Source organism: Poecile atricapillus, chromosome 18, assembly GCF_030490865.1.
Source record: "Poecile atricapillus isolate bPoeAtr1 chromosome 18, bPoeAtr1.hap1, whole genome shotgun sequence".
Lineage (NCBI taxonomy): Eukaryota > Metazoa > Chordata > Aves > Passeriformes > Paridae > Poecile > Poecile atricapillus.
The window spans coordinates 6,026,508-6,052,000 of NC_081266.1; the positions used below are offsets into that span (position 1 = coordinate 6,026,508).

The 25,493-nt window shown below is 47.0% G+C and overlaps 2 protein-coding genes across 4 annotated transcripts in view; one reads left to right on the forward strand and one right to left on the reverse strand.

Moving 5' to 3' along the window:
* Positions 1–25,493, forward strand: part of CACNA2D4 (calcium voltage-gated channel auxiliary subunit alpha2delta 4) — a 125,121-nt gene that overhangs the window by 57,117 nt on the left and 42,511 nt on the right. Inside the window, exon 26 of the mRNA XM_058852793.1 lies at positions 1,121–1,201. Within this exon, the coding sequence (XP_058708776.1) occupies positions 1,121–1,201 (81 nt within the window). The remainder of the gene's footprint in view (positions 1–1,120; positions 1,202–25,493) is intronic.
* The window catches only part of LRTM2 (leucine rich repeats and transmembrane domains 2), a 31,348-nt gene continuing 12,189 nt past the window's right edge, over positions 6,335–25,493 (reverse strand). For 2 of the 3 annotated variants that reach the window (XM_058853039.1, XM_058853037.1), the window contains exons 2-4: positions 25,320–25,481; positions 20,907–21,497; positions 18,728–19,424 (exon numbers count right to left, since the gene is read on the reverse strand). In XM_058853039.1, coding sequence (XP_058709022.1) covers positions 18,970–19,424; positions 20,907–21,497; positions 25,320–25,386 — 1,113 coding nt within the window. In that variant the 5' untranslated portion in view covers positions 25,387–25,481 and the 3' untranslated portion in view covers positions 18,728–18,969. Of the gene's footprint in view, positions 6,460–18,727; positions 19,425–20,906; positions 21,498–25,319; positions 25,482–25,493 lie in introns of those variants that run through there. The other variant, XM_058853038.1, reaches the window with a different exon arrangement.

Genomic DNA, 25,493 nt, shown 5'->3' on the forward strand with positions numbered 1-25,493 from the left:
GCACTGAGCAGAACTCTCTGGCTGAAGAGAAGCCCTACATGCCCAAAATCGAGGAGGAAAATCCTTTACATTTTATCACAGAATCATGGAACGTTTTGGGCTGAAAGGTGTTGGAGTCTGAGGCACAGAGTGTGTGCCCTTATCTCTGATACCTGGCTCTGACATCCAAGAAAACACTGAATTTCATATAACACCATGGAAACAACTGTTAAAGTTAAATAAAAAACCTAAAAGTTAGAGTGTGTAAATTAAAAAGTTTACTTAAGTCACAGAGTGAAAAAGTTAGAGTATAAACTAATTTAAAAAATAAAGAACAAAATAAAAAATTTAAAGTGTTGTCTCTTTTCCTTCTTCTTTCTTCTTCATCTTTGTCTTCTAAAAGTTTTTATATAATAATAAGTAATTAGATAAAAAATATCACAATACAACACACAAGTAATAAGTCATTAAGTCACTAAGAAAAATAATTTATGTGTCTACAGTTGAGTAAAAATAAATATAAAAATAAATATAAAAAATAAAAGAACTGCATATTTTGAAACCATTTTGAGCTATTAAAACCAACTTAAACCACGCTATAGTGAGTTAAACAAAAAGCCTGAAAAAAATTACCAAATCTTTTAATTATATATGAATAAACACAAAAAAACCCAACCACACAAACCTTAAAAAAATCTTTCCTAAAACAAAACTAAGATAAAGAAAACTCCTCATAATAAAGTATCCCAAAGAAACACAGCCCTAAAAAAAAACAAAATCCCACAACAACAAATAGTAAAGGGACCTTAAAGGTCACTTATTCCCACACCCCTTGCTGTGAGCAGGGATGTCTTCCACGAGACAAGGTTGCTCAAACCACCCCCATCCAGCCTTAGACACTTCCTTTATGCTGAGGATGCCACTTTTATCATGAGTTATAGAGAAGAGGAAAATAAAATCTACTCACAGCCCATTAGGCTGTCTGGAAAGATGCAGCCCTCGAAATTCTGGGATGTTTCAGAGTTGAGGCATATGTACACACTGTCCTGGGTGGGAAAATGTGTGGGCAAGTGCTCCTGCTGCATTTAATTCCTCTCTGGGGGGTAAGCTAACCAAACCTGCTGTCTTTGTGTCTTGACAGAGGGGGGTGGCCTGCCAAAAGTGGTGACAGTGAGCACGGCCGTGTCTGTGTCTGTGGACGGGAAGATGGGAATTGCTGCAGGTAGGACCTCCTGGTTCCTCTTTTTATCTTGAATGAAATGGCTGCATCTCACATCGAGTGTGGGAGCTGAGAGCTGTTAGCTTGTCGTTCAGGAGAAGTGACAGCAGCCACAATAGCTTGTGGTACTGAGAACTAGGCTAAACAGAGAATAATGGAGCAGGTACTGAATGGCTGACAGGCTTCTGGGAGGGAAATGGGCTGTTTGAATGGAAGCTTCCCATCTCCAGTGCTGCTGAATTTGTGGATTGAGATTCTTTCTCTGGAGCAGGAGTAGGCTGGGAAGTCCATGCAGGTTTAAAACTTGGCAGTGTTCCACAGCAAAATTGGCTGTGGAACAGCATCATGTTTATGGGTCTCTATTGTTACCTCAAATGAAAAATAGCTTCTGCTGGTGGAATGGGCATGTTGCTAGAACTCCAACTCAGACCTATAGACTGCCAAGCTTATTGTTGTATCTGAGCTTTAAACTCCTTTTGGCAGACCTTCACTAGACTGCATCTTCTTTTGGAAAATTCATGCAGCACATTATTTCCAACAGAACCCCAAAGCTTTTGAAGATTTATCATTTTCTGTACTAATTCCTTCAGCCTTTATGGAAGTACATTGAACTCAGGAACAAAACAGAGCAGCCATTTAACAAAACAAACCAGCATTATCAGTAACCCTGGCACCATATCCAACTTAACCACTCAGCACAGGAGTACTGGGGTAAGAGAAGATGTGGCTCTGTGGAAATTGTTTTAGACCTGGAAACAGTGACTGAAGAGGCTGATGGGACAGGTGATGGGCTAATTATATGCTGTGATGCAAAACTTCTTGGAAAAGAATGGTTGGTGGAGCAATATTTCTTGGGAAATAATGGTTGATGGAGCCTTGCTTTGTGGAAAGAATGACTGGTAGAACAGACACCAAACAACTTTGTTACAGGAGCACCCTGTAGAGAGAAGGTCATACAGCAGATATTTTCAGGTCCCAGAGTCTGCCACTGCATTTTCCTAGGCTGGGTAAGAGATGGAATGTTCTTCAATACTACTAGGCAGTAAAACTATAGCAATTTAACTTCATCTGATGAAACATTCCTTAATTTCCAGGATTTCAGTAAATTCTAGCTGACAGTGATACTTTCATTATCACCTGGGCATTTAGAAAGTGCTTATAAGGAAGTGTTATGAAATATAACATTTCACTCTTATGCCCAAAGCCAGAAAATTACTGTGAAGCCTGCCCAGAGACACCTGTGAATGGAGAGGTTTTCAGTAAAGTTCACATTAATAGGTGCTTGGATGATAGAAAACTGCTCCCAAAACTGATACCAGCTGACCCTGTTATACCCAGCAGAAAATGAAAGAGCATTGAAACCACACCAAGGGCATCTGTACAGCACTGAAGCATTTTTCTTAGCATCAATTTGAGAGGAGAAAAGAACATTTTTTTAAAAAATAGGGGTTTTTTTCATGATCTTTTTCCTTCCCTTTCCTGACCAGAGGCACACAAGCAATTCATCTGTGTTGTGGTTCAAGCCCAGCTGGAAATTAAGCACCACACAGCTGCTCACCCAACCTCCCTCTCACCCCTCCACCCCTGTGGATTGGGAAGGAGACTCAAAGTAAAACTTGCAGTTTGAGATAAGAACAGTTTAATAATTGAAAATTAAGTAATATTCAAAAATTATGCTAAATGCTGATGATAAAAATAATAATATAATGGGAAAACAAGCAATGCAAGATAGAGTTGCTCACCACCCACTGACCCATGCCAGACCTCTCTTCCCAAACCCAGCCTGGTCCCTCTTTTGGGTAACTCCCCCCAATTTCTGGCCATGGTGTTCTGAGGTGTAGAATGTCCCTTTGGTCAGTTCAGGTCACCTGTCCAAGCTGTGATCCCTCCCAGTTTCCTTTTTTCACCTCCTCACTGGCAGAGCATGAGACAAGGAAAAAAGCCCTTGGCTTAGGATAAACACTTAGCAAAAAACCAAAACATTCTCATTATGAATTCAAAACACAGCACCCTAACAGCCACTGAGAAGAAATTAACTCTGCCCTAGCTGAAACCAGGACAATCTGGCACTCAGCATAAATACAAGGAAGGAAACCTCTCGGTGGAAGCACTGAGTGAGAGCAAGTGGCAGGAGGATCTGGCCCTGACAGAGCCATTTCTCTTCTGTCAGCAGCACTTTCCACTACCCCTGTGGAGATTTCCACCCACTCAGTTGTGCTGAATGCTGTCTGTGTGGACATGCTGTGAAGGGGCAGGATCCTTTGCAGTGGGTGGAGGAAACAGCAGAGGACAGGGAAATAAATCATGTTAAAACAATAACAATAAGGTGAAAAATCTGTCATTTTTGGAAATGATGCAGAACCAGTTTTCTCACTGCCAGCCATGGAAGTTGAGACATAGGAATGAATTTTCAATTGCTTTTGTTCCTTAAAGAACAAGGGGTCCCTGTCTCTAGCAGGTATATTAGGTGACCTGACCACAAGAATCTTCTGCTACCCTCACACATGGTGGGTGTTCTTCATTCCTGGTTTCTTATGCTTTGATGGAAACAGCCCATCTCTGATCCATGGCATGGATGGGCTAAATGATAGCATCAGGGCAAACACTGTCACCCAAAGGCTCCAAAGGTCTTCATGTCCCCAGCTGTAGCCTCCACTGACTTCAGCAGGAGTACAAGGCTTTACTGAGGTAGGTTCTGTGTCCTGGCTTGGGTGAAAGTTTACACCAGGTTTGGGGGGGTTCAGGGAAGAAGAAAGTGCTGTATTACCATTTGCTTTGTTTCCAGTAGTGACAATATTCATCATCTGAATCTTTCATACTAATTGTAATTTTTTTAAAAAGGGCAATAGCTAGTGGTCATGCTACCAATTGAAATATTTTTTCTTGAGGAAGTCAGCTTAGAGAGTAAGGACGTAGATCTCACTTCATTTCCTCTCACAGTAATATAATTATCCTGAATGACTAGATCCTGATTCTGGGGGACTGTGAGGGGCTGCAGCAGAAATGGTGCTGGGCAGAGCTGCAACACCATCCTGGGTACAGGAGAGGGGTGAAGGAAGGGGAGGGAGTGTGGAGGCACACAAGAGGCAATCAGAACAGAATGGGATGCAGATTGTTGTCATTGTCATTCTGATAGCATCAGCCCTTACTGGGATTGATACCATGGTAACTTAGTTATGACACTACCACAAGTTTGGTACCCAGCACTGGCTCCCAGAAAGCCAAATATCTAGGTAGACTTGTAATTTCTAAATAAATGCAGCCACAGTTCTGTAAAAGGGGAACAACAGAGACTTTTTTGAGTGCCCCTATAAAAGAACAAGCGGTATGAACCGGCCTGTCATTCTGCCACTGATCATTTTCATCACTTGTTTGACTTGATGGTGCTTGAGGGGATTTGTAAGCACTTTGAAATGTTCACTATGCATGCAGTGAAAAATTAAGCTCCAGGATTTACAGCCATGCTCATGGGGAGGGAGCACCCCCAGTGCCCCCACAGGGGGAATGTCAGTGACAGGGAGCATTGGGCCCCTTTTCTTCTGGCAGATGAATGGCAGTCCCCAGCCAGGGCAGAGTAAGGCAAACTGGTAAAATCAAATGTCCAGGAAGATGACACAGGTCTGGCTGCTGTCAGGGAGTGAGGGAGCAGTCAGATGGCATTAGAGAGCTGCAGTCTGGAGGGCTGAGGGAAGGGGTGGGTGGGGAAGCACAAGGGCCTCCTTCCTCCCATTTCAGACTGTCTCAGCTCAGTGGAAAAATCCCAGAATGAGTTTGAGGGGGAGTCCAAGCTGCTGCTCTTGCCATTAGAGATGCTGTTCCACACTCCAGGTGGAGAGGTGGCCAAAAAAGCAGGAGGGAAAGGAAGTGTCCTTTGTCTTGCCCTATCTCACCCCTTTTCATCCATCCCTCTCCTTCCCCCACGGGCCTGGGAGGGGTGCACAAAGGGTTCAGGGTACACACAGATTTCTTGGAGGACATGGTGGAGCTAAGGCAGGGTCCACTTGTGTGAGCTGAGTTGGTGTGGTCTCTTTGGTGGGAAGCCACACAGGCAGCCCTGGCTTGACTATACCTGTTTCTTGGAGTGAATATTATCTACCTGCTATATTGTGCTTTGGCACTTCAAAGCACTCTGCAAACATTAAGTAATGCCTGGATGATTAATTATAATTAATTAGAAGGCAGCTATTCTCCTGGGATGTCAGCCCAGTACCTTTCACACGCGCTAACTGGAAATGAGAACTAAGGAATGGTGATGGCATTCTCCCCAAGCCATGTCCTGCCCCAGATAGCACTGTCATCTGCTCCCTCCCGTGAGTCACTAGCCTGGGGCTTTCTGCTCCTCAGGCTGCAAGGCAGAAATCACATGGAGTTGCTGACAGAAGCTTTTGGTGATTTAAAGCCTCAGTGAAACCGCTGGAATCTGTGCAGGAGTTCAGCTGTCACTTTGGCTTGTGCATGACGTCTCTTTCACTGCCTGACCTTCTGGCTGTTTGACTTGTGGGGCTGTCAGCTGGCTGCCAGTCCCCACAGGGACAGGTAGGGTTAGGTTCCTGCCATGTGGCAGGGATGGCAAACACACAGCGGGGCATGCACTTGGTGCCCAAGAAAAACAACCCAAATGGGCACTTGGGAGATGCAGGTTTATTTTATACAACACTCTTCTGTTGATATTGGAAGTGGCTGTTCTTACCAGCAGATATTGGACCACAGTGAAATCGTTGTCCCATGACACCAGCAATTCATGCAGATGTATTTGGGGAGAGCCCTAGGCAAGCTCAAACCAGGGGCAGAGAAATGTTGTCTCTGTTTTAAAGACAGAGTTTTGGGACAGAGTTATCAAGCCCAGTATTTTCAGAAAAGCTCTATACTCACAGCAGGAGCAGAGTTTAAAAAAATTTTTTGATATTTTTTTTTTTTCAAAATAATTTGAAATCAATCAGTCTTGGAAGTAGGTAATGGGGAGTAATTTTGCCATTTTACCTCTGGTTAAAATGCAGCCTCTGATGGAAGCTCTTCATTTGAAAAGCAATTCTTGGCCAGCTTGATCTCTCTCCGTCTCATCCTTGGTCTCCAATTTTGGCTACCTGCTGCCTTCTACCAGCAAGCAGGAACAGGAGGTGCAGGTGGCTTTTTCAGCAGGATTGTTGCTGTGGCATCTTTTCAAGCTAATCTGCACACAATTCTGTATTCCTACAGTTTTGTTTGGATGGATAAAATATTTCAACCTTCTCTATGGAAAGTGACAGTAGCATCAGTAGAAGCTGTTAAAATACACAGAAATAAGCTCTAATAGCATAAGCACCTTTTCCATGGAAATAGCTGCATATAAACTGGAGAATTAAAATTATTTCACTAGGCTGGCTCAGAAAGCAGCATTAAGATACCCATATAAAATATGAGGGCAGCTGATCTCTTGAATATGTGCTACAGTGTTCAGAAGGAATGCTGTCCCTCTTTTTTTTGTGCCAAAAAAAGTTGTCTCACTGCAGAGACTTCTGTGAGTCTCTGAGGCATCACCAGGTGCCTTTATGGAAATCGTGGTCTCCCTCTGGCATGCAGTGGTAGGATGGATAAAAAGAAGGAAGACAACTCATTTTCAGCCCATCTGAAATGGTCTGGTTTGCCTGCTCTGCCTGATGCCAGCCCCTTCTGGCAATCCCCAAAGCCTGAGCAGTTTCTCCCGCATCCATTTGATCCGACAAAATCAGGGACATCTGAACGGGCCGTGCCCTGGAAATGAGTCATGGAAAGTGTTAGGGGCACTCAAAAGGCAGAAATGCTGCTGATTTTAGTGGGGCCAGCAGCTGTGCCTTCTCCACCTCTCAGGACATCTGTCTGGAGGCTGTTAGCAGTGGGTACACACTTGGCTGGCCTCTGATGTCACGGTGTCCCCGTGACACGTGAGTGTGCCAAAACCAGTGTCTCTTGCACTCTTCATCCTGCCTGCCTGCCACCCATTGCATTCTGCTTGTACACTGAGCCTTGGGGGACACCTGCAAGCACCCAGGCTGCTTCTTGGGGTGTTTCTGGGGCACACACAAGCTGTTCCACGAGCCAGACAAAACTGAGGTGGTTGTGTTATTTTGCTCTGGCTCTGGTCTAACAAACTTTGACTTTTCTCAGGATTTGACATCAGTGCTGGGGCCACATGGTTCCCTTTTCAGAGCTGATTATCCTCCAGCCAGGTCAGTGAACAGGCAGAGAGAGCAACATCTGCCTGCAGAACTCCAGATAGATGTCTCCATGCATAGACAGTAACTGGGGACAAGAGGGACAAGCCTATTTTGACCTCAAAGAATACTAAAAATAGTCATGTCAGGCATCTCTCTTAGCATTCTGCTCACCCTGGCTAGACCTTAGCAATTTCCTTTTCTTCCATGGTGTTTGTGCTGTCTGCACAGGCTGTAAGATGTTCAGCATGGGGACCATGCCTCCCCCCTGTGTGTGCAGACATTGTTTATTGCCTTGGGATGAGCCCTTGTCTGGGGGAAACCGAAGCCAATAGCCAATTCTGTAAAGTAAATAAATATTTCTTCATAGTCTCTGCTGAGTGCCTGACTGTACACTGCAGCACTTACCAGGGAAAAAGCTCTAAGGGAGCGAGCCCTGCCGTCCTCAGCCTGTGCAGGACGTGCTTTACCCATCACACACCCTGTGGGTAGGTTCCTGTGCCCAGGCCCTGCCCTCACCAGCCCTTTCAGGGAATTTTCTCAGTGGCACCCCAACAAAAAATGGCAAGCAATGAGTTTTTCCCATTTGGGGTCTGGTGAGACATCTGTCCCAGGATGTCCTCAGCCTGTTCCAGGCGGGAGCTCCAGCCCAGGAGGCCGTTCTCGCCTGGAAATCTTCTCACCAGAGGTTATCCATCTACAGCTCCTCTGATTGCCCTGGTTGTCACTCTTGAAGCGAAAAGAGCCCTTGACAGTGACTCAGGAGAGACTTGCATATAGCTGGATTTTTTAGATTGGCACCCAGCGCCTTTGCCATGTTGCCTTTGCTTGCAAATTATTTGATATCATTTTAATTCTGAGCCGAATTAGAGCAGTGCGCGGGTTGCCATAGCAACCATTACCTTGTGCCTTTTGCTCTGACTCATTGCAGACAATTACTCTTGCGCTCCAGGATTCACAGATGTGGTAGGAGAAGAACCACGTGTCGGTCTTTCAACTTTTTTTTTTGCTTTTAATTTCCTTCCCAGCCTGTCTTCCATTAACTCCTGCCTACCCAGCACCTGCAGGGCCCCGCATCCCCGCCCAGGGCTGCTCGTGGGAGCGCTTTGGATGCGTAGATAAATGATGTGTGAGGTGATTTGTGCCTGCAAGTGTGTCTGTGCATACCTAAACAGCTGCTCTGCAGTGTGTTGGGAGATCCCTGGGCTCCCTGTGTGCACAGGCACTCGGAACCACACAGCAATTTGCATTTCCTCCTGCCTGTGGTGTTTTCCAGGTAGGTACAGGACTGATCCCTGTGGCCGTGGAGTTTTACCCAGGGGCTGTCAATAAGCACTGGGTATTGAGGGTCATGAACGGTGCAGGAGCTTCCATTTGAAGCTGTGGGAAGATCCACAGACTGCCAAGCAAGGGGCACTGACACCCCTGACACCACCTAAAACTCTGTGTGAATGCAAGGCCAGCTCATTTCCCGTCCATCCCCCCCACCCCATGTCTTTTATCCAGAGTACATGGGGTAAAATGCTGTTGTCTGTAGCCTTAGCACAGGTATAGCTGATGTCCTGAGCTGTATTAGCACCCACAGGTCAGCAGAGGAGAAAAGCCACGTGAGAAGATGCTGAAAAGGATCACATGAGCAGTCTGTAGATGTGAGGATGAAGGTGGTAAATGTCACAGCAGAGGAGGTTATAGGAAAATGTCTTGTGTGATGGTTTAGCTTAAATTCAGCCAAGGCAGAAGCCGACAAGTTTTGCAGGGTGAGAACCACAGAAACTTAGCAGATCCGAGTACACCTCCAGCCTCCTCCTAAGATACACTCTTTTAGCCACCAAACTCATCCTGAATTCTTTTTCTCCTGCCTTACCTAACACCTAAGGCTCAAATCTCCCTGTCAAAAGCCTTTGTAATGGGATTCTGACTGCCATCCCTTTCCCTTCACAAGACCTTTTTCTCTTCCTTTCTCTCAGTGGGACACAGAAACCCAGCTCACAGGATCACAGATAATTCTGGTTCGATGGCACCTCTACCCTCTGCTGCCCAGTGTGTGCAGGGTGTTCGTGGCACTGCTTTCACAGGCAGCAGTGCAAATTCTGGAGTGTGGGGAGGGAGCAGTTGGGCTTTTGGGGACAGTGTGAAGCCCCCATTTCTGAGAGGATCCTGATTCTCTTGCCCTCCATCTGTCTGTGATGACAAGCAGCTGCTTAAGCTGGCTTTGCAAAGAGACTGTGTGGAACAGAGAAAAGGCAGACAGCAAAGAGGGCTGCCCTTCCCTGCCCTGCCCTGCCCTGCCCTCCCTTACAGGTCAGAACTGTAGGGATAAAGTGAGGATTGCTTACATATCAAGCTGAGCTAAACTTGCAAAGGAGGCTAAAACAAACAGCATAATATTCCTCAGCAATTTGGGGGATATAAAAAAACAGAAGAAGAAGTAGGGCCACTTCTGGTCAACAAGAGTGAAGCTGGGATCAAGGAGTCCATAGTCTGAGTGAAAACCGAAGAAGACTCAGTGCCCAGGTTATTGATAAGGACAGAAATATCATCCTTGGGAAAAGAAAGAAGCTGAGTGCTGTGAATAAGCAGCTCAAGCTGATTATTGCACTCACAGTGCTGGGTGCTTTCTGGCCCTGGGAGAGCTGGCATGTGGAAACACGCAGAGCAAAGGGCTTTTTTCAACTCTCCACACAGCAGTGACACCATGCAGTCTGCAAAAGTAAAAATTCAGCAGTTGGGATTAAAGAAGGATGAGAAATAAGTTTGTCGGTCTCAGACTTTTAACCATGACCTCTGCAACATTTGTAGCACTTTAGAGGAGATCTTCAAGGAAAGCATAATTATTACCAGGCAGTTAGGGGAAAAGAGAGTCAGGCAAAATGAGTTTATCAGTGCTGGATAACACCAAGCCAACTGAGCCAACATCTTTCTTTTGGGTGATTGCTTTCCTGGAAGGCAAAAGAAATTTCAAAGGTCTCATCTCTGTATTTCAGTGAAGCATTGATATGTGCACATAAGAAACAGTTAGACTGGGAAAGATGAAGTGAGGCAGAGGAGTTGTGAGGGACAGGGAGGGAGAAGTTGATCTGGGAAGGCAGCAGCAGCAAGATCACCTATCAGAGTCCAGAAAAATGTTACTTGTTATCCTCACCCTGGCCACCCATTAGCCTTGCTAATATTAACCTGAGCCCCTGACTCAGATAGCTGGGGAGGGTGAGGGAGTATCCTGATGATTCAACACTAGAAGGCATTGCTAGTACAGGGAAGACCAGGATATTGTAGAGGAAGCCTTATTTGACCTTGGCAGGAGTGCCAGAAACAGAATGAATTTCAGTAGTACGACAGACAAGGTCATATGCTTGACAACTAATAATAGAAATCTTCTGTGAGCTGGGAACTCTGAGAGATCTGGCAGAGAGCACAGCTAGCAGGACTGGAGGCAGTCCTTGTCTTCTGGGAACTGTTGAGCCAGTTTTGTCAAGTCTCAGTGAGGATCCTCAGTATGGATCATCAGTATAAGCTGCGTTGCTCCCTGATGCCCACATTAAATTCAGGGAACTGTTGTTTTCTGCCAAGAGCTGTCCTGAGAACATTGCTGGATAGACTTAGTAGTAAACATATCCTGAGGGAGCTCAGGAAGAAGATGCTGGGTTCCTCTGTATTAGGTGATGGTGGCATGATGGTGAGTCACAGGGTGATGCAGCTGTGGACAAAGCAAATGCTGTTCTAGTGCTTAGGGAGGTGGGTTCCCAGTGGGAAAATACATGGATGCTCCCACCCAAAGCCCTGTGAGACCTCTCCTCTAGTCTGTGTTACAGTTTTGGCCAAGGAATACAGGCTGAGACAGGAGTAGACAGGATGGGCAGATGATAAGAGGAAAGGGAAGTCTGACTTTGTGAGAGGAACCTGGAAGCAGCCAGCTTGTTTATCCACATGCAACCAAGGACAAAGCAGATAGGATTGCTGTAGTGAATGCATCTTGGAGGACATATTTAAACTAAAGCACACAGTTGGATGGAGTTACTGTAGTACAGACAGGCCAGCAAAATACAGAACTAGAAATGGGTTTCTGTCTGTTAGGGTAATGCAGCTTTACCCAGAATCTGAGGTATAAAGACAACAGGTTTAAACTGGAGTTTGAAAAGTGTGTAAGAAAGTGGTGGTGCCTTGAATAGAAGGAGCTGAGACTGTTAGCCTGTAATGCCTTGGCCAGGGAACAACTGAAGTCCCTTCCCTTCCCTTCCCTTCCCTTCCCTTCCCTTCCCTTCCCTTCCCTTCCCTTCCCTTCCCTTCCCTTCCCTTCCCTTCCCTTCCCTTCCCTTCCCTTCCCTTCCCTTCCCTTCCCTTCCCTTCCCTTCCCTTCCCTTCCCTTCCCTTCCCTTCCCTTCCCTTCCCTTCCCTTCCCTTCCCTTCCCAGCACAAGGTAACCAAGTAGGGAACTTCCATTCACTGCAGCATTCCCCTTGCACAAGGCAGGGCATTCTTACCCTGTAGTTCCCACACTCCATGGTTTTAATCATGACTGAATAAAAACAAGGTTGTTAATGCAGCTGAAAGCCCCAGCACAGCACCTGGGAGGCCAGAAGCTAGGGCTGACCTAAACCCCCCTCTCAGCCTTTGACATTGTGGTGGCTTCTCTTGATTGCTTTGGGTTTTGCAAAGCAGAGGACAGTGAGTAGAAAAAGCCCTGCTTACAATAACAAACCCTTAAAAAGCAGATGGGGATGTGGGGGCTGCTGTGTTTTGTGACAGCTGAGTAGAGCAGAGCAGGCAGAATCTGAGAAGCAGCTGGTCAGAGGCACTCATTGAACAGGGGATGATCAGTCACAAGAAGACAAAAATAACAGGGAGAGAGAAAGAATAACTGGGGACATTTATGTCCAGTGAGAGATATGTGAAAAATAACCATATGAGGCTGCAAGATTTTCTTTTGCCAAGAATTGTATAAATCTGGAGGATCACGTTTAAAATGCACTGAATTTATACTGCTGTAAAGGTAGGATCAGAACCATTTACCCATAATCTGCCTCCCTCAAAATTACTTGTTAGGGTTTTGTCCTAGAATTTCCATTTGCCTCCATCTCTAAAGCAGGAACCATGTTCACACAGCCTAGTGAGAGTACAGGGACACATTCTTTGGTGGGAAGGAGTAGAGAAAAGTGGCAAAAGTCATGTAATGCCTACAATATAGAGACAGATACTGGTGGATGAGGAGAATACTTCTAAAAGGAGGAGAAAAAGCTGGAAGCAGTGTGACAATAGACTCCAGTGTTGTTCCAGAGGTGAGAAAATGCTTTCAGTGAAAGACTTAATGAACTCAGTCTGCCTATTAAAAGAAGACTGAGAGATTATTTGATTTAGAGTATAAAGTGCCTCCACAGAGAGAGCTGCTGGTTAATGAAGGTTTATTTTTTTAAATCTAGGGGAGAGAATAACAAAAACTGTGACAGAAAAACCAAACAGATTCAAATGAGTTAGTAAGCATGAATGCTAACAATGAGCATGAATAGGCATTGCCAGAAGATACCAAGGGAAACAATATTTTTCCCTTTCTTTCCTTGAGTGTTTTTCAAGTCAAAGGTAGATGCCTTTCTGGAAGGTTCAACTTAGCTGCATGTAAATACTCACTGTTGGTCTTTCTACAGGATAGCTTTTCTAATTTCTGTTTCATAAGCTAAACAGATTGAGCTCTTTCAGCCTTTCACAGGAAGGCATTTTCTGCCACCCCCAAATAATGCTTGTGGTTCTTTTCCACACAATTTCCAAGTAGCGTGCGATACACAGAAGGTCAGACTGGATGATCTAAAGTCCCTTCTGGCCTTTATATTCTCTGAATCTCTGCCTCTGTGAATTCATTAATGTTTGCAAGCTCCCAGAGAGCTGCCAAAGGCAAGCACTATAGAAATGCAAAGCATTGTTGTTACTCTGCATATTTCCCTGGAGCTGGTTGAATATCGCAGGGTATCGTCTGTGTGTATTCCCTCAAATGAAATACCTGCATTCCTCACTCCTGCAGTGCCCTTTCCGAGTTGATTTTCTGCAGCTGTGCTAACAAACAAGTTTATTCCCAAGTCAGGATTTGGAAGAAGCAAATGTGAAGGGGCAAATCTCTGCCTGGAGCAGCAAGCAAAGAGCGGCACGTTGTTGTCCTGGCCCAGAAGCTCCACGCGAGGCAGAGTTATTATTAGCACCATCATTTGCTTTCTCCTTGGCTCCAGGTGCCCTGCACATGGCCTCTGCCTGGCTGCAGCACAGCAGAACTGTGGGAAAGACAGATCTGGCCCTTGTTGGGTGCTTTGTCCCCATTCTCTAAAGGGAGAAGAGCTGTGAGGATGCTGCCTTGTCCTCAGGTTTCCAGGGCTGTGACAGATGGGGAGAGCACCCCAGAATGACACAGGAAATGGTTATTTACTCACATTTCATTCTGTAACTGCCTTCATTGGTGAATGCTTGTTGTATTGCCCATTATTCTGGGAGGAAAGTCTTTTTGACCCTCAGAAATCCCATGCTAGGACTCACATTTATCTGGTCTGGGGATAGAAGCTGACCCTCTGACCCATGCTTGCAATCAGTGCTAGCAAACACTCTTCGAGCCAGCACAGTGGGCTGCTGATGGACGAGATACTGAGGAGGAATCCTATTTTACATATTTTACCTGTTATATGTACAGAATGACACAGTTATTATATAGGGTGTTACATGTGTGCATGAGTAGGTATGCAAGCAGGACAATTACATTGGTCAATATCAAATAGTAATCAAATTATAATAAATCAAATTGCAAAAAATCACAGCCTGCTCCCAGATACTTCATGAACTGAAAAAGCCTAGAGTCATCAGATGAGTGTGTTGGCTTTGCTTTTTTTTTTTTCTGCTCTGTGTTTCTGGTATTATGTGAACTGCTGAGTAGTATCTGTGTGCGCTCCTCTACCTACCTGGCAAAATTAGATTAAATTATGTGTCATAGACACCGTGCTATTAAACAGCAATGGTGATTCTCCTGCAGCACATAGCTCTTTAGCAGAACAGATGCCTCAGCTGGGAGAGGATTAAGAGTAGCTGGGTTCTGCTCCCAGTTTCTCTCTGAAGATCAGACTGAGCACAGCAGGGTGACTGAGGAGGGTGAGTAGGGTGGCACAAGGGTTTGCTCATGGTGGGGTTTAACATCCTTGGCGGTTCCACATGCGTCAGGATGAGCTTATTCTTACAGCAGGGGAGTGTGATGAATTGTGTTCTCTTAGCACTGAAAGTGGCCAAGTGGGGAATTTAAACTTCTTAGCTGTGTGTGATAGACCTAGCCAGGGAACAGCTGGTGGAGAAACTCTTTTAGCTCTAGGGGTAACAGCTTGTGTACTTGGGGGTGCAATAGGATTAGATAGCAATTTCCATCCATTTCGAAATAACCTTGCTCAAGAGGGTCAGGAATCTGGAGATGTAGGAACCCATAGCTCCCTACTTGTTACATTATGTTCTAATTAAAAAAAAAAAGCTTTTGGAATCAAATTTGCCCTGAATATAACTCCATTGGCTCCTGCGTTCTTCCACTAGGGATTAATTTGGCCCTTTCTACTTTTATGTAATGAGCTGATTGCCACAGTATCTTATCCTTGTTACACAATCACCCTTGTCTGGCTGTGTCCCTGGAGCATTCTGCGTGTGTGTTTCTAGATCTAGGGTCTCACCTTCACTGACTGTGTGTTTAGCCCTAGAGCCTCACCCTGACTCACACTGATAGAGTGTGTGTGCACACTCACTCCAGCTTCAAACAGCAGACAAGAATATATCTGTGGGAATTGAGGGGCTTTCTCCTTTGGCTGGCTGTGTCTCCGTGGTGTTTCCTTCTGCAGGGGATAGGGAAAGAGTGAATGGTGCTACCAGAGATCTCATTTAAACAAGAGGGAGCATAGGAAAATACATTCTTTATTATTATTCTGTAACAACAAGCCAGAAATATAATATACCTTTAAAAATTTTCTGTCTCATGCCAAAGAAACCTCCATTCAATCATTTTAGAAAATCTTGTCGCTCTCCATCAAACGGTAACAAAAAAGAAAAAAGGAATGACAAGTGCCATCTGTTCCCTGCAAGGGACGTGCCTGCCTGTCCCTCAGGTGGGTGTGTGGGGAAGGGGATCTGTTCCTGGTGGCCCTACATGTGAGGGACCTGTTGGCCCCAGAAGACCCTTTCCTGAGAGCAGGCACCTGCACGTGTCCCTGGAGCAGCTGCCTGCAGCAAAGGGTGCATCCAGGGGGATCCCCCCAAGCCTGCAGCTCCCCAAACACCAGCAGCCCAGTCTCACCAGGGCAGCCTGATCTCCAGGTGTGCTGGGGAGAGGAGAGACAGCCCGTTTGGAAGTGGTGCCATGAAGAGGGCACTTCCCAGTGAGCCCTGCTGCTCTTCTCCGCACACAAAAGGACAGGTCCTCATCCTGCCAAACAGAGTATTTGCTTTCCAGAGGGACTCCTCATAGCCAGCCTTCGTGTTTCCCAGCAACACTCAGCTCTCCCCTTTCCTGTCTTCTCCTTTCCTGGGTGGCTTTCTAAACATAGCAGTCCCTTGTCTAGGGTTGAGATAAATCCAGACTTTCTGTCGTATAAATTAAAACAAAAAAAAAAAAAAAAAAGGAAAGGATGGGCAAGGTCATCACCAGCCCCACAACACAGGATATAGAAAATGTTATTAGCAACAAAGAAAAATTGGTCAGGGCAGGAGGAAGTCACAGGGAAGGTGCAGAGAAAAGAGGGTCTCACACCCTCAACCCCTGCATTGTCCCCTACCTTCTTCCCATTTCGTTTCACCTCTAGTCTATTCCCTTAAAAACAGTCTCTCTCTTATCTCACACACACACACACACACACACACACACACACACATATATAGATCCCATTTGTTTTGTGCAATATGTCACCATTATTTGATGCAAGTAAAATATAGATCTATAAATATACCACTCTGACTCTAGTCCCATTTCAAGTATGATTGCGGAGTCCAGTATGGTAAAGGGAGAGGTTCCCCTGAGAGGGAGGTTGGGGAGAGGTTTGGATCCAGCAGGCAGAGTCTGGTCCTGGCTTGCTGGGAATGTGGAGCAGCAGTAACACGCACACGGAGTCTGCAGTGCACCAGTTCTGCCCTTCAGAGCGGGCTACGCTTGGAGCAGATGGGATGCTTGGAGTGGCTGTACAGTGCATGGGGGAAGAGTCCTTCCTCCTCACATTTCACCAGCCCCCCTCCTTCTCTTCCTCTTCCCCCCGGTGTGCTGGAAGCGGGGGGAAAGCGTGTGCGCACACTGGTGGGTGGGCTGACTGCTTCTCCCAGTTCTTCCGCCGTGGCAGCCTGGTCTTCTGCTTCCCTGAAGAACATCCTCCTCTGCCCCATGCATCCCTGTGTTGAAGGGAAGTCACGCTGAAACAGTCCAGAGCATCCTGCCTCCTGGGCTCTGGTGGCCCTGGGTAGACCAGGAGGGATTTTGCCACTCCAGGTTTTGATTAAGGATGTCGCGTGCCCACGGGTGGGTTCAGCCGCCTGTCTGGGAGCAGAAGGAGCGAGGAGCCGGCGTGCATTGCTTCCACAGGGATCCCATCACAGCGAGCAGGGGGCTGGGAGACGTCCGACGGCGCTGGGATTGAGATGGAGCAGGTGGGAGAGGTGACGTGCCCTGGCAGGGTCCACCTGCAGAGCTCGCAGGGCTCCGAGCACAGGTTCTAGCGAAACACCCCGTGAAGCTGGGCTGGCTGCCAGCTTCTTTCCTGATGGCAGGGATCACACCATCCACAGGCACTGTGGATGCACGACCTCCGGTGTCATCCTCCTCGCCCAGGAATACCCACTGTGACGGGTTAGAGCAGGTTACCATGGCAATGCGCGCTCTCCCCTGGAGACAGCATTTTATCCCACTTCCAGTGATACAAAATGAGTCCTTATGTTGAGTTCCTTTCATATTTTTTTTTTCTCCTCTCACTTTTTACTTTTTTTTTCCTGTCAGGTCAGAATGAGCTAAGACTAATAGGAGGCACTGCAGTCTGAGGGCTTTAAAACCTGGTTGGGGGAAGTCACCCTACGTGACAGCGGCAGTGTGCACTGCTGTGTGTGTGGCACACTGGGGCGCAGCTGCGGGTGTCACTGGACACCTCAGTGGTGGTCAGGGGAGTGCATGTGGGCCCTGCTGCCTTCCTGGGCTCTCCCACACGTGCCACGCTGTGCTCCCACTTCCAGCCTTCACCTCAAGACCCTCCAGAACTCTGCCCACTCCTTTTGGTCACCCCGGCTGCATCACCCTGTTCCACACGCCGTGCTGGCTCCTGTGCCAGCCATGGCAGCTCCTGGGTTGTGTGACTTCTTCCCCTGACACCTTCTCCTAGGCTCACACTACTCAGCAGGGCTTACACTCCTGGTAAGCCGCCTCCTCCGCTAGTCTTTCCTGATGACCCACTTCTGATCTGCCAATCAAACGTGTCTAAATGGAGGCTTCATATCCTTACCCTCTCCATTTATTAGAGAAGACATAAAATAGATAAGAATGCACCTTCTTTTTTTTTTTTTTTTTTTTCATGCTGTGTACTTATTTCCACAGGCTGGTGCTGTAATCTCAATAACTTTTCCTCTCTCTATCCTCTCCTGCCAGTTCCCACTGGCTCTGCACTATGGCTGAGATGTGTTTGTTACTCCTCAGTGGCGTGTGCATGTTTTTGTCTGAAGCAGAAGGTGATACGCACTACTATGATGAGGGTAAGGTAAAGTGGCTGGATGTATCCATGGCTGCATGCAGAGGGCAGGTCAGCATGGGCATGAGTAGCAGCTCTGCATGTGCAGGTGGGGTGCCTGGATGCCTGGAAGCGGGGCTGGCTCTGTGTGTGCGTGTCAGGATCAGGAGTCAGTGTGTGTGTGTACAGGAGGATGGCTCTGTGCCTGTGCACCTGCAGCAGGTGACACGTGTGTCAGCTCAAAGGTTTGGACTTGGCCAGGAGGCAAAAAGAGGGGCACTGTGCTCCCTGGCAGCGTGTTAGGGTGATCCAGGTATCCTTCCACCTCTAAAAGTGAGGAGGGAAGTCTCCCACCAACTGTTGCCCTACCGTAGGGACCTTGCCTCCCTGCTGATGTAATCTTGGCAGCACTGATTTGTAGGGTAGGCAGCAACTTAATGTCACACAACAGCAGTGACCTAAGGGTGAGGCATGGACACCTGTGGTGTCCTGCTCCCCACGTGGGCTTTCACACAGCTGCTCTCTGTTTGCAGGCAGCTCTTGACAGGATACAGGACGACTCGGGGCCGAAGCTGAGAGGATGACACAGGTTCCCAGAAGGTGCCAGCTGCCTTTGCAGCAGGCATGTGAGGGAAACTCTGTGCAAGGGCATGAGGCACAGCAAGCACTCGAGGTCTGACTCTACTTTATTTGTCTGGGAGGGCCCAAGGGTGAAAGGGCACAAAATGGGCCTGGGGCAGAGGAAAAGAAATTGAGCCAGGTGCCCTGACCCCCCAGAAGCATGTTGTACTACTTGGGTGAGTGGAGCAATAGCACAGTCTGTCTGGGTAGATGTATTTTGGGAGGACCCCATGCTTGACTGCTCTCAGGTACCTTTTTTCATCGCTGTCCCTTCCTTCCTAGAACGGTTTCACGCCACAGAAGAGATTTGTTTTTGTTCTTCATGTTCTCCTTCTGTGTCCCCCATGAGCGGCTGCCTCTTCTTCAGCTCCCGGTGGTACTTGGCCATGAGGGAGGCGTAGATGCAGCCATAGGCAGCTGCCACCACCATCATGATGCAAACGATGCCACAAACCACGCCCGCAATGATCACAGTGCCAATGGCCCGGCGCACGCTCACAGGCCTGTACCGCTGTTTCTGAGGGCATCCCACACTGGGCTCCACTTCTGTTTCTGGGCCTGATTTAGATTTGGAAGGAGCAGGGCTTCCTTTAGTGCAAGGTGGGCCAGTATTGTCCAGCACTGTGGAGCTGTTCTCGTCATCCAGCTGGGAGCAGTAGTTGAACATCTCCATGGGCACCATTCGCATGTCCTTTCCTTTCAGCTCCTTGGGCAAGGTGCAGGCCAGCTGGTCGATTTTCCCACCTGTTCCAACAGAGATAACAGGAGTCAATCACAGCCCCATCCCCATACAGAGACAGCAGGCTTAGATCCTCAGCTGGGGTGAGTTCATGGGCCTCCGTTCACACTGCCCAAGTATTTTCCCTGCAGAAGCTTCAGCCGTGTCAGCTGGCCAGAATGCCTCTGCCTAGGCTGGGTTTGGCACTGAGCTCCTGCTGCCTGCTATCTACATAGGCCAAGACATGAAAGCCCTCTGAAACCATTTAAGTCAGCCTCATACTGTTTAGTGAGTTATGTAAGTCTCAGCAGAACCACTTTAGAAAAGGAGAAATTAAAGCAAAAAGATAGCACCAGGCTGTACCTTCTCAAAAAAACAACAGATACACATCCCATCTTCTGACAACTAATCCATCTCTGTGAAAATAGTGACAGATGTTGAAACAAATGCTTGAGCGAGTTTGGGCAATTTCCTTGGAAGGGGAGGGGAAAACAGCAAAGTTATGTCTGCATGCTTTCCACTGACTTTGTGATACGGTAGTCAAGAAAGAAAACAAATCAAAAAAAAAAAAAAGTGGAAAGTGGCACTCGTGTGCTTGTTTGATTCTGCTCATACAAATGCATATTTCAGACTGCAGTGTAGCCATGGGCAGAGATAATCTCCCTGCAGCATGGCTGTGATCAGCAGGGATGTGACAGCTGACTGTTGCTATCCGCATGATTTGAGACCCTTTCCTACTCATTGGTTCCACAAACAGAAGGTCAGGCCTTCAATCCTCACTCCTGTAAAATGTGCCATCTTTCTTAGAGCTGCAGCTCCTGAAAGCATGTCATCCCATCAGCATTCCTGCTAAGTGATGTACCTTTCTAGTCTCCTGTGTTTCAAGGAAAATCTGGAAATACAAACTTGTCAAAAACTGCTCAGTTTGAAATGATGATTTCATAGCCAGTCTGACTTGGGGCCTGGCTTGTTAATTTGTGCTGTAGGTTGGGTTCTCCAATATAAGTTGCAGTGTTTTTCCTAAGTGTCACTGTTTCCTAAGGTTCTTTTTTTGGCAGCAAACCTGATGCTTTACAGCCAAATCTGACTTCTAATTCCCTCAGCTTAAGCAAGAGAATGGGATGGTTATTTCCAAGTGTGAAACGCATTTCTTCTCTTTAGGCAAAAAGAGTGAGGTGAATTCATAATCCTAAAATTTTAATGTCATTTGAGGAAAGTTCTTTCTTCTCTCAAGACTGAAAAAAACCAGGTAATAGTTCAGATTAGAAACAAAACAAGGAAACAGGAGATCTAGGGTTGCTGGGGGCTTCACAGACTGGCAGTGTTGCTAAGTGAAGGTGCAGGGGCACTAAATTGTAGCCTCCTCATGCTCTTTGGCTGAGAGCAGTCCTTCAGGTCAGCCTGACCTGCCAGCTCTATCTGCTCCTGTTTCTTCCCTGCCTGCCTTTTCTTGCCTTTCCTGGAAGACCTGCACTCCTCCAGCTGCCTCCCGCAGCGCGAGCACCTACCTCGGTAGGAGAACCACTCCATCCAGTGCTTGAAGTCTCGGAGGTTGCAGTCGCACTCCCAGGGGTTATCCCCAACCTGGAGCTGCTGCAGGCTGGTTAGAGGCTCAAAGGTCACCCTGTCCAGGCTCTGCAGGCGATTGGACCTGAGGGAGAGGGAGCGGAGAGCAGGCAGGTCGTCGAAGATGCCCGAAGGGATCTGGGCCAAGCCGTTGATGGAGAGGTCCAGCTGGCGCAGCAGGGCCGTGTGCTGCAGCAGGTCCTTGTCCAAGGCCCGGATGCTGTTGTTCCTCAGCTGGAGCTCTGTGAGGTTCCCCAGGTCGCTGAAGATGTTCTGAGGGAGCTGGTCCAAGAAGTTGTTGGATAGATCCAGCCTCTGCAGAGCAGAGAGGTTGGAAAACACTGCTCCTGGCAGGATGCTGAGTTTGTTGTTGAGAAAGAGGAAGGTCCTGGTGTTTGTGGGGATGTCTGAGGGAATGGAAGAGAGGCCCAAGCCACTACAGTCCACTTCCAGGTTGCCACTGTTACATTTGCAAGAGGATGGACAAGCAAAGAAGGACTCAGCAGCACACAGTGAGAGCCAGCAGCCAAGCACTGGAAGGTGAAAAGCAGGGAAGAAAGAGGGCACGGATTAGATCAGTGCTTTCCCATCCTCACCCACCACCAACTCCAACACAGCCCTCCCAGCAGGGCTCCTCACTGCAATGAGCTGGCCTGCACCCTGACTTTCCTCTCAGCCTGTTTTTTTATGAGCAAGCAAGTAAATATCCTTCCAGTTTCACACCAAAGTCAGGGCAGTGCATCCCAGCGGACTTTGCTGACAGATACTGGAGCACTGGTACCTGTCAGAGGAGGATGGAGCAGAGAGAGGTGGGAGGTGTCACCTCTGACAGAGGACAGCTCTTTCTAAACAGGGTGGAGAGAGGAGGGACCAGGTATATTTAAGAAGTTCCAATTTTTCAGAAACAGATGTGTTCTTATAAAGCTTTTAAGAAAAATGCAAATGAAACAACCTGCATTTCAGGTGTGCTCCTGCAGTTTAAATCCTAATATTTGCAATAGATAAGACTCAGATCTAAGACTCTAAATCAGAGCATTGTTTGCTTACCATATTCACAGTGTGTCATATGGGCCCTGTGTCCAATTTTTAATGAATTACATTACATTACAAAGGCATGACCAAGACAACTGCTAAAAAGTAACAACTGGACACCTGATACTTGCTCTCAAAACAGTTTCCAAATCTCATGGCAACAGCCCCAAAAGTATCTCTGAGTGGCCAGTGACCACCCCCATCCAGAGGTGGTAACAAGGTACAGATGCAGGAATTTTTCTTATTAAGAACTTTGGACACATTCTGGACTACAGTCCTACACAAATCATGGTTACCAATTGGGCAGACAACAGACGTGTAAAGAACAGTTTAAACCACTTCTGACCAAAATTGCCCACAACAACGCAATGAGGAAAAGAAGTGGATGTTGGTAACTGACAAAAGCAGTGTCAGGAAATGGGTTACCAAACACACACACACACACACACACACACACACACACACACACACACACACACACACACACACTTTCTTCTATACTGTCTCAAAGTTAAGGCTGAACAAACCACAAATCAGCATTTTTTAGAGCTGCTCTGGATTCCAGACATGGGTCCAGATCCTGCCAGTGGTGCCAGGGCAATAGTTACCAACCTTCCCTGGGAGCCAGTGGCTTCTCAAACTCTCATTTTTGTGACAAAGAAGCGTTATCAACAAGAAAGCAAGCTTTGTGCCTCTCATCATTAGAGGAGTGGGAGTTATGTTTAAGCAGACTATGTAAAACATTTGCATCCTTCATCTTAGTTCCTTTTGTGGAATTGAGATTGCACAGCGAATTCCACTATTCTTCAATGTGGGAAGCAAATTCAGCTCCCTCGCAGTTTTTAAGGTGACAAGTTTGAGTGTTTGACTAAAACTGAAGCAGGTTTGTCTGTACATCATGCCTGTCCTCTCCCTTTCTCACTTCTCTTCAGAGAAGGCAGTCACTTGGGTTGGTAGAGTCTTTTTAGGGGTGATTGGTAGCTAAAGGGGATGCATTTATTGTCTCCCCTTCCTGAACTGGCAATCAGGTTCTTCCGTCCTGCTTTTCTTCAAGGAACCAACAAGCAGGTGTTTTACTTCTTAATCCTAAAGGAATTGTGAAAAGACTGCCACAAGAGAGGGAGCCAAAGGAGACCCACACTGTGGAGAAGCTCTGCCTGGAGCAGCTTTGCAATCAGCCGTGCTCTTCCTCTCTTCCCTTGTGCCACTCTCTAGAGTTTAATCTGACCCACAACCCATTTTTTAATAGCGGCTTTGCTTATAGTGCTGTGCCTTCATACACCTGCACAGGGTGGGTTTTGTGTTCCCAGAGATCCTTGTGAGAACTGGCAGATTTGTGGACTGGCAGTCTAAGGAGAACTATCCCATTTGAATCCTAAGCTATGTGACTTTATTAATGACCAAAGATAAATGTTCAGAGATAATATATCAGTTCTCTCTTATTTCATCCATCTTTCCCAATTCCTCAATTATTTTTTACTATCCTGCAATTGAAATCTCAGGTGCACATCAGCCCAGGCCATGCCATCAAATGTGCTCTTTTAAGGGGAATTGTGGATCCTTATGGTGAAATGCAAGACAGATCTTTACCCAGAGCACCTCTGTGCTTTCTTGTCAAGCACAGGCTTGGCCCCACAACAGAAATGGCCATGAAAGTGGATCATAGCCTATGGACTACTGCAGTGCAGGTACTGACTGGCTGGTTGATATTTAATTCTGTTCAGAATACGTCCCACTCTTGTTGTAAGGAGAGAATGAAAAGAATGGGAGCTAGAGTGGGGAAGGGAAAGAGCCATGAGTCATTCAAGTGACCCCCATCTTTTCCTGGATGCTTAACAAAAGCCCAGTATTAATAATAGATTGGCAGCTGTGATGATGAGATAACAGCTGCTTTGTACACCAAGAAAGGCAAGAGCAGCCCATGTGTAATGCTATCCAGGTGGCATTCTGCTCAGGGCTTATCTCTCACAGTGCCTGCCTGCCTGCGGCGCCGACTGGGTGGCTGTGGGGTTCCACCAGTGTGTGTGCTGGCAGTGGCTGGCAGGAACAAAGTCTCAGGCAGCTGGCTGTGGTTATGTTAGGGAAATGGATTTATGCCAAGCTTCTGCAGCCATGTAGGATATGCCAAAAATGTCTTGTTGTTGCCCATACATTGCTGTATGCTTTTGGAAATATTTTAGTAAAATCATACAGAAAAGAGATTTCGTTTTCCTTTCCCTGCAAGAAGTGCATCCATGAGGATGTGAACTGAGGCCAGGGAATTCATTGCATTGGTTAGGATGCAGCTCTACAGGAAAGAGAGGCAGGGAAACAATAGACAGAACTTGAAGCTGTCTTCCAGCCCTGCAGAAGGATGGATAACAAGTGTTTTTGTGTTTGAGGAAGATCAAGTTACTTTGTGGGGTGTTTGGTGACTCTAGAAGGTGGCAGAAAGGTGATCCAGGCATATCAGATTAAGTCAAGACTCAGTAGCATTCATTATCAATAATTTACACAGTCTAGTCTGTGAGGATGGATTACAAAGATGATTGTTTTCTGGAGAAGGAAATACTTCCCCCAGCTTCTTACAGCTGCAGCTCCGAACGTGACCAGGAGGACTGGAACAAGGGAAATAAACCACAGACCTACTTGGTGCCTGGGCATGCAGTAGTGAGGGACACTCTCCACATGTCCCCTTTGCTCTGCTGTGGTCCCCAGATGCTTCTCTGAGATGCAGATAAATTCCCAGAAGCCCCTCATCACCCTGCTCTGCACTCAGGGGTACCACAGCAGCTGCCCCAGCCCGCTGGGAGTATGCACAGGCTGAACATTTACACTTTAATTTGAAATACAGCTTCTTTATTTACCCTTGATTTTCACTGCATGTGGCAGTGCCCAGTCAGAGAATTCTGCCTTCACATCCTGCATTTCCTTCTAAAATCTGTTATGACTTTTGCTGTGAAGAGCTGGGAGCCTTGCTCAGCAGCCTGTGTATAAACCCCAAGCACAGAGAGGAGTCTGCAGCTCACAGGATACTGATCTGAGAAGTGTTTGGGGTGGATCTTTGTGCGATGGTGTCTGTCGTGCTGTTTCTCACCTGCCAGGCCCATTGGAATTCAGAAGCAATCATCACTCGCTGTCCCACTTTAAGCCCATCTTCAGCTTTAGAATATCACTCTCCCTCCCAGCTAGCCTTGGCCTCTAAAGGAATCAGGAATTAGTTCAAACATCTCCATTCTTAGCTGTCCCTCTCCCCTGTTCTTAACCCTGATGCGACCTATTTTCTTCCCTCTCCCTTGGCAAGCAGGAATATTGTAGCTGGTACCTGAGCAGGCATTACTTACGACAAGCCTCCTGCCACCTCATGAGGAACCTGCTCCTCCACCGGTGGCCAGCACTTGTAGGCAGCATTGTGGTCTTCTCCAGCGTGTCTTCACATCCAACAGCCAGCCTGGCACACGGCCCCAGAGGGAGAGGGAATGACCTTGTAGCGTGCCTGCCAGGTCCTGGAGAGGGAA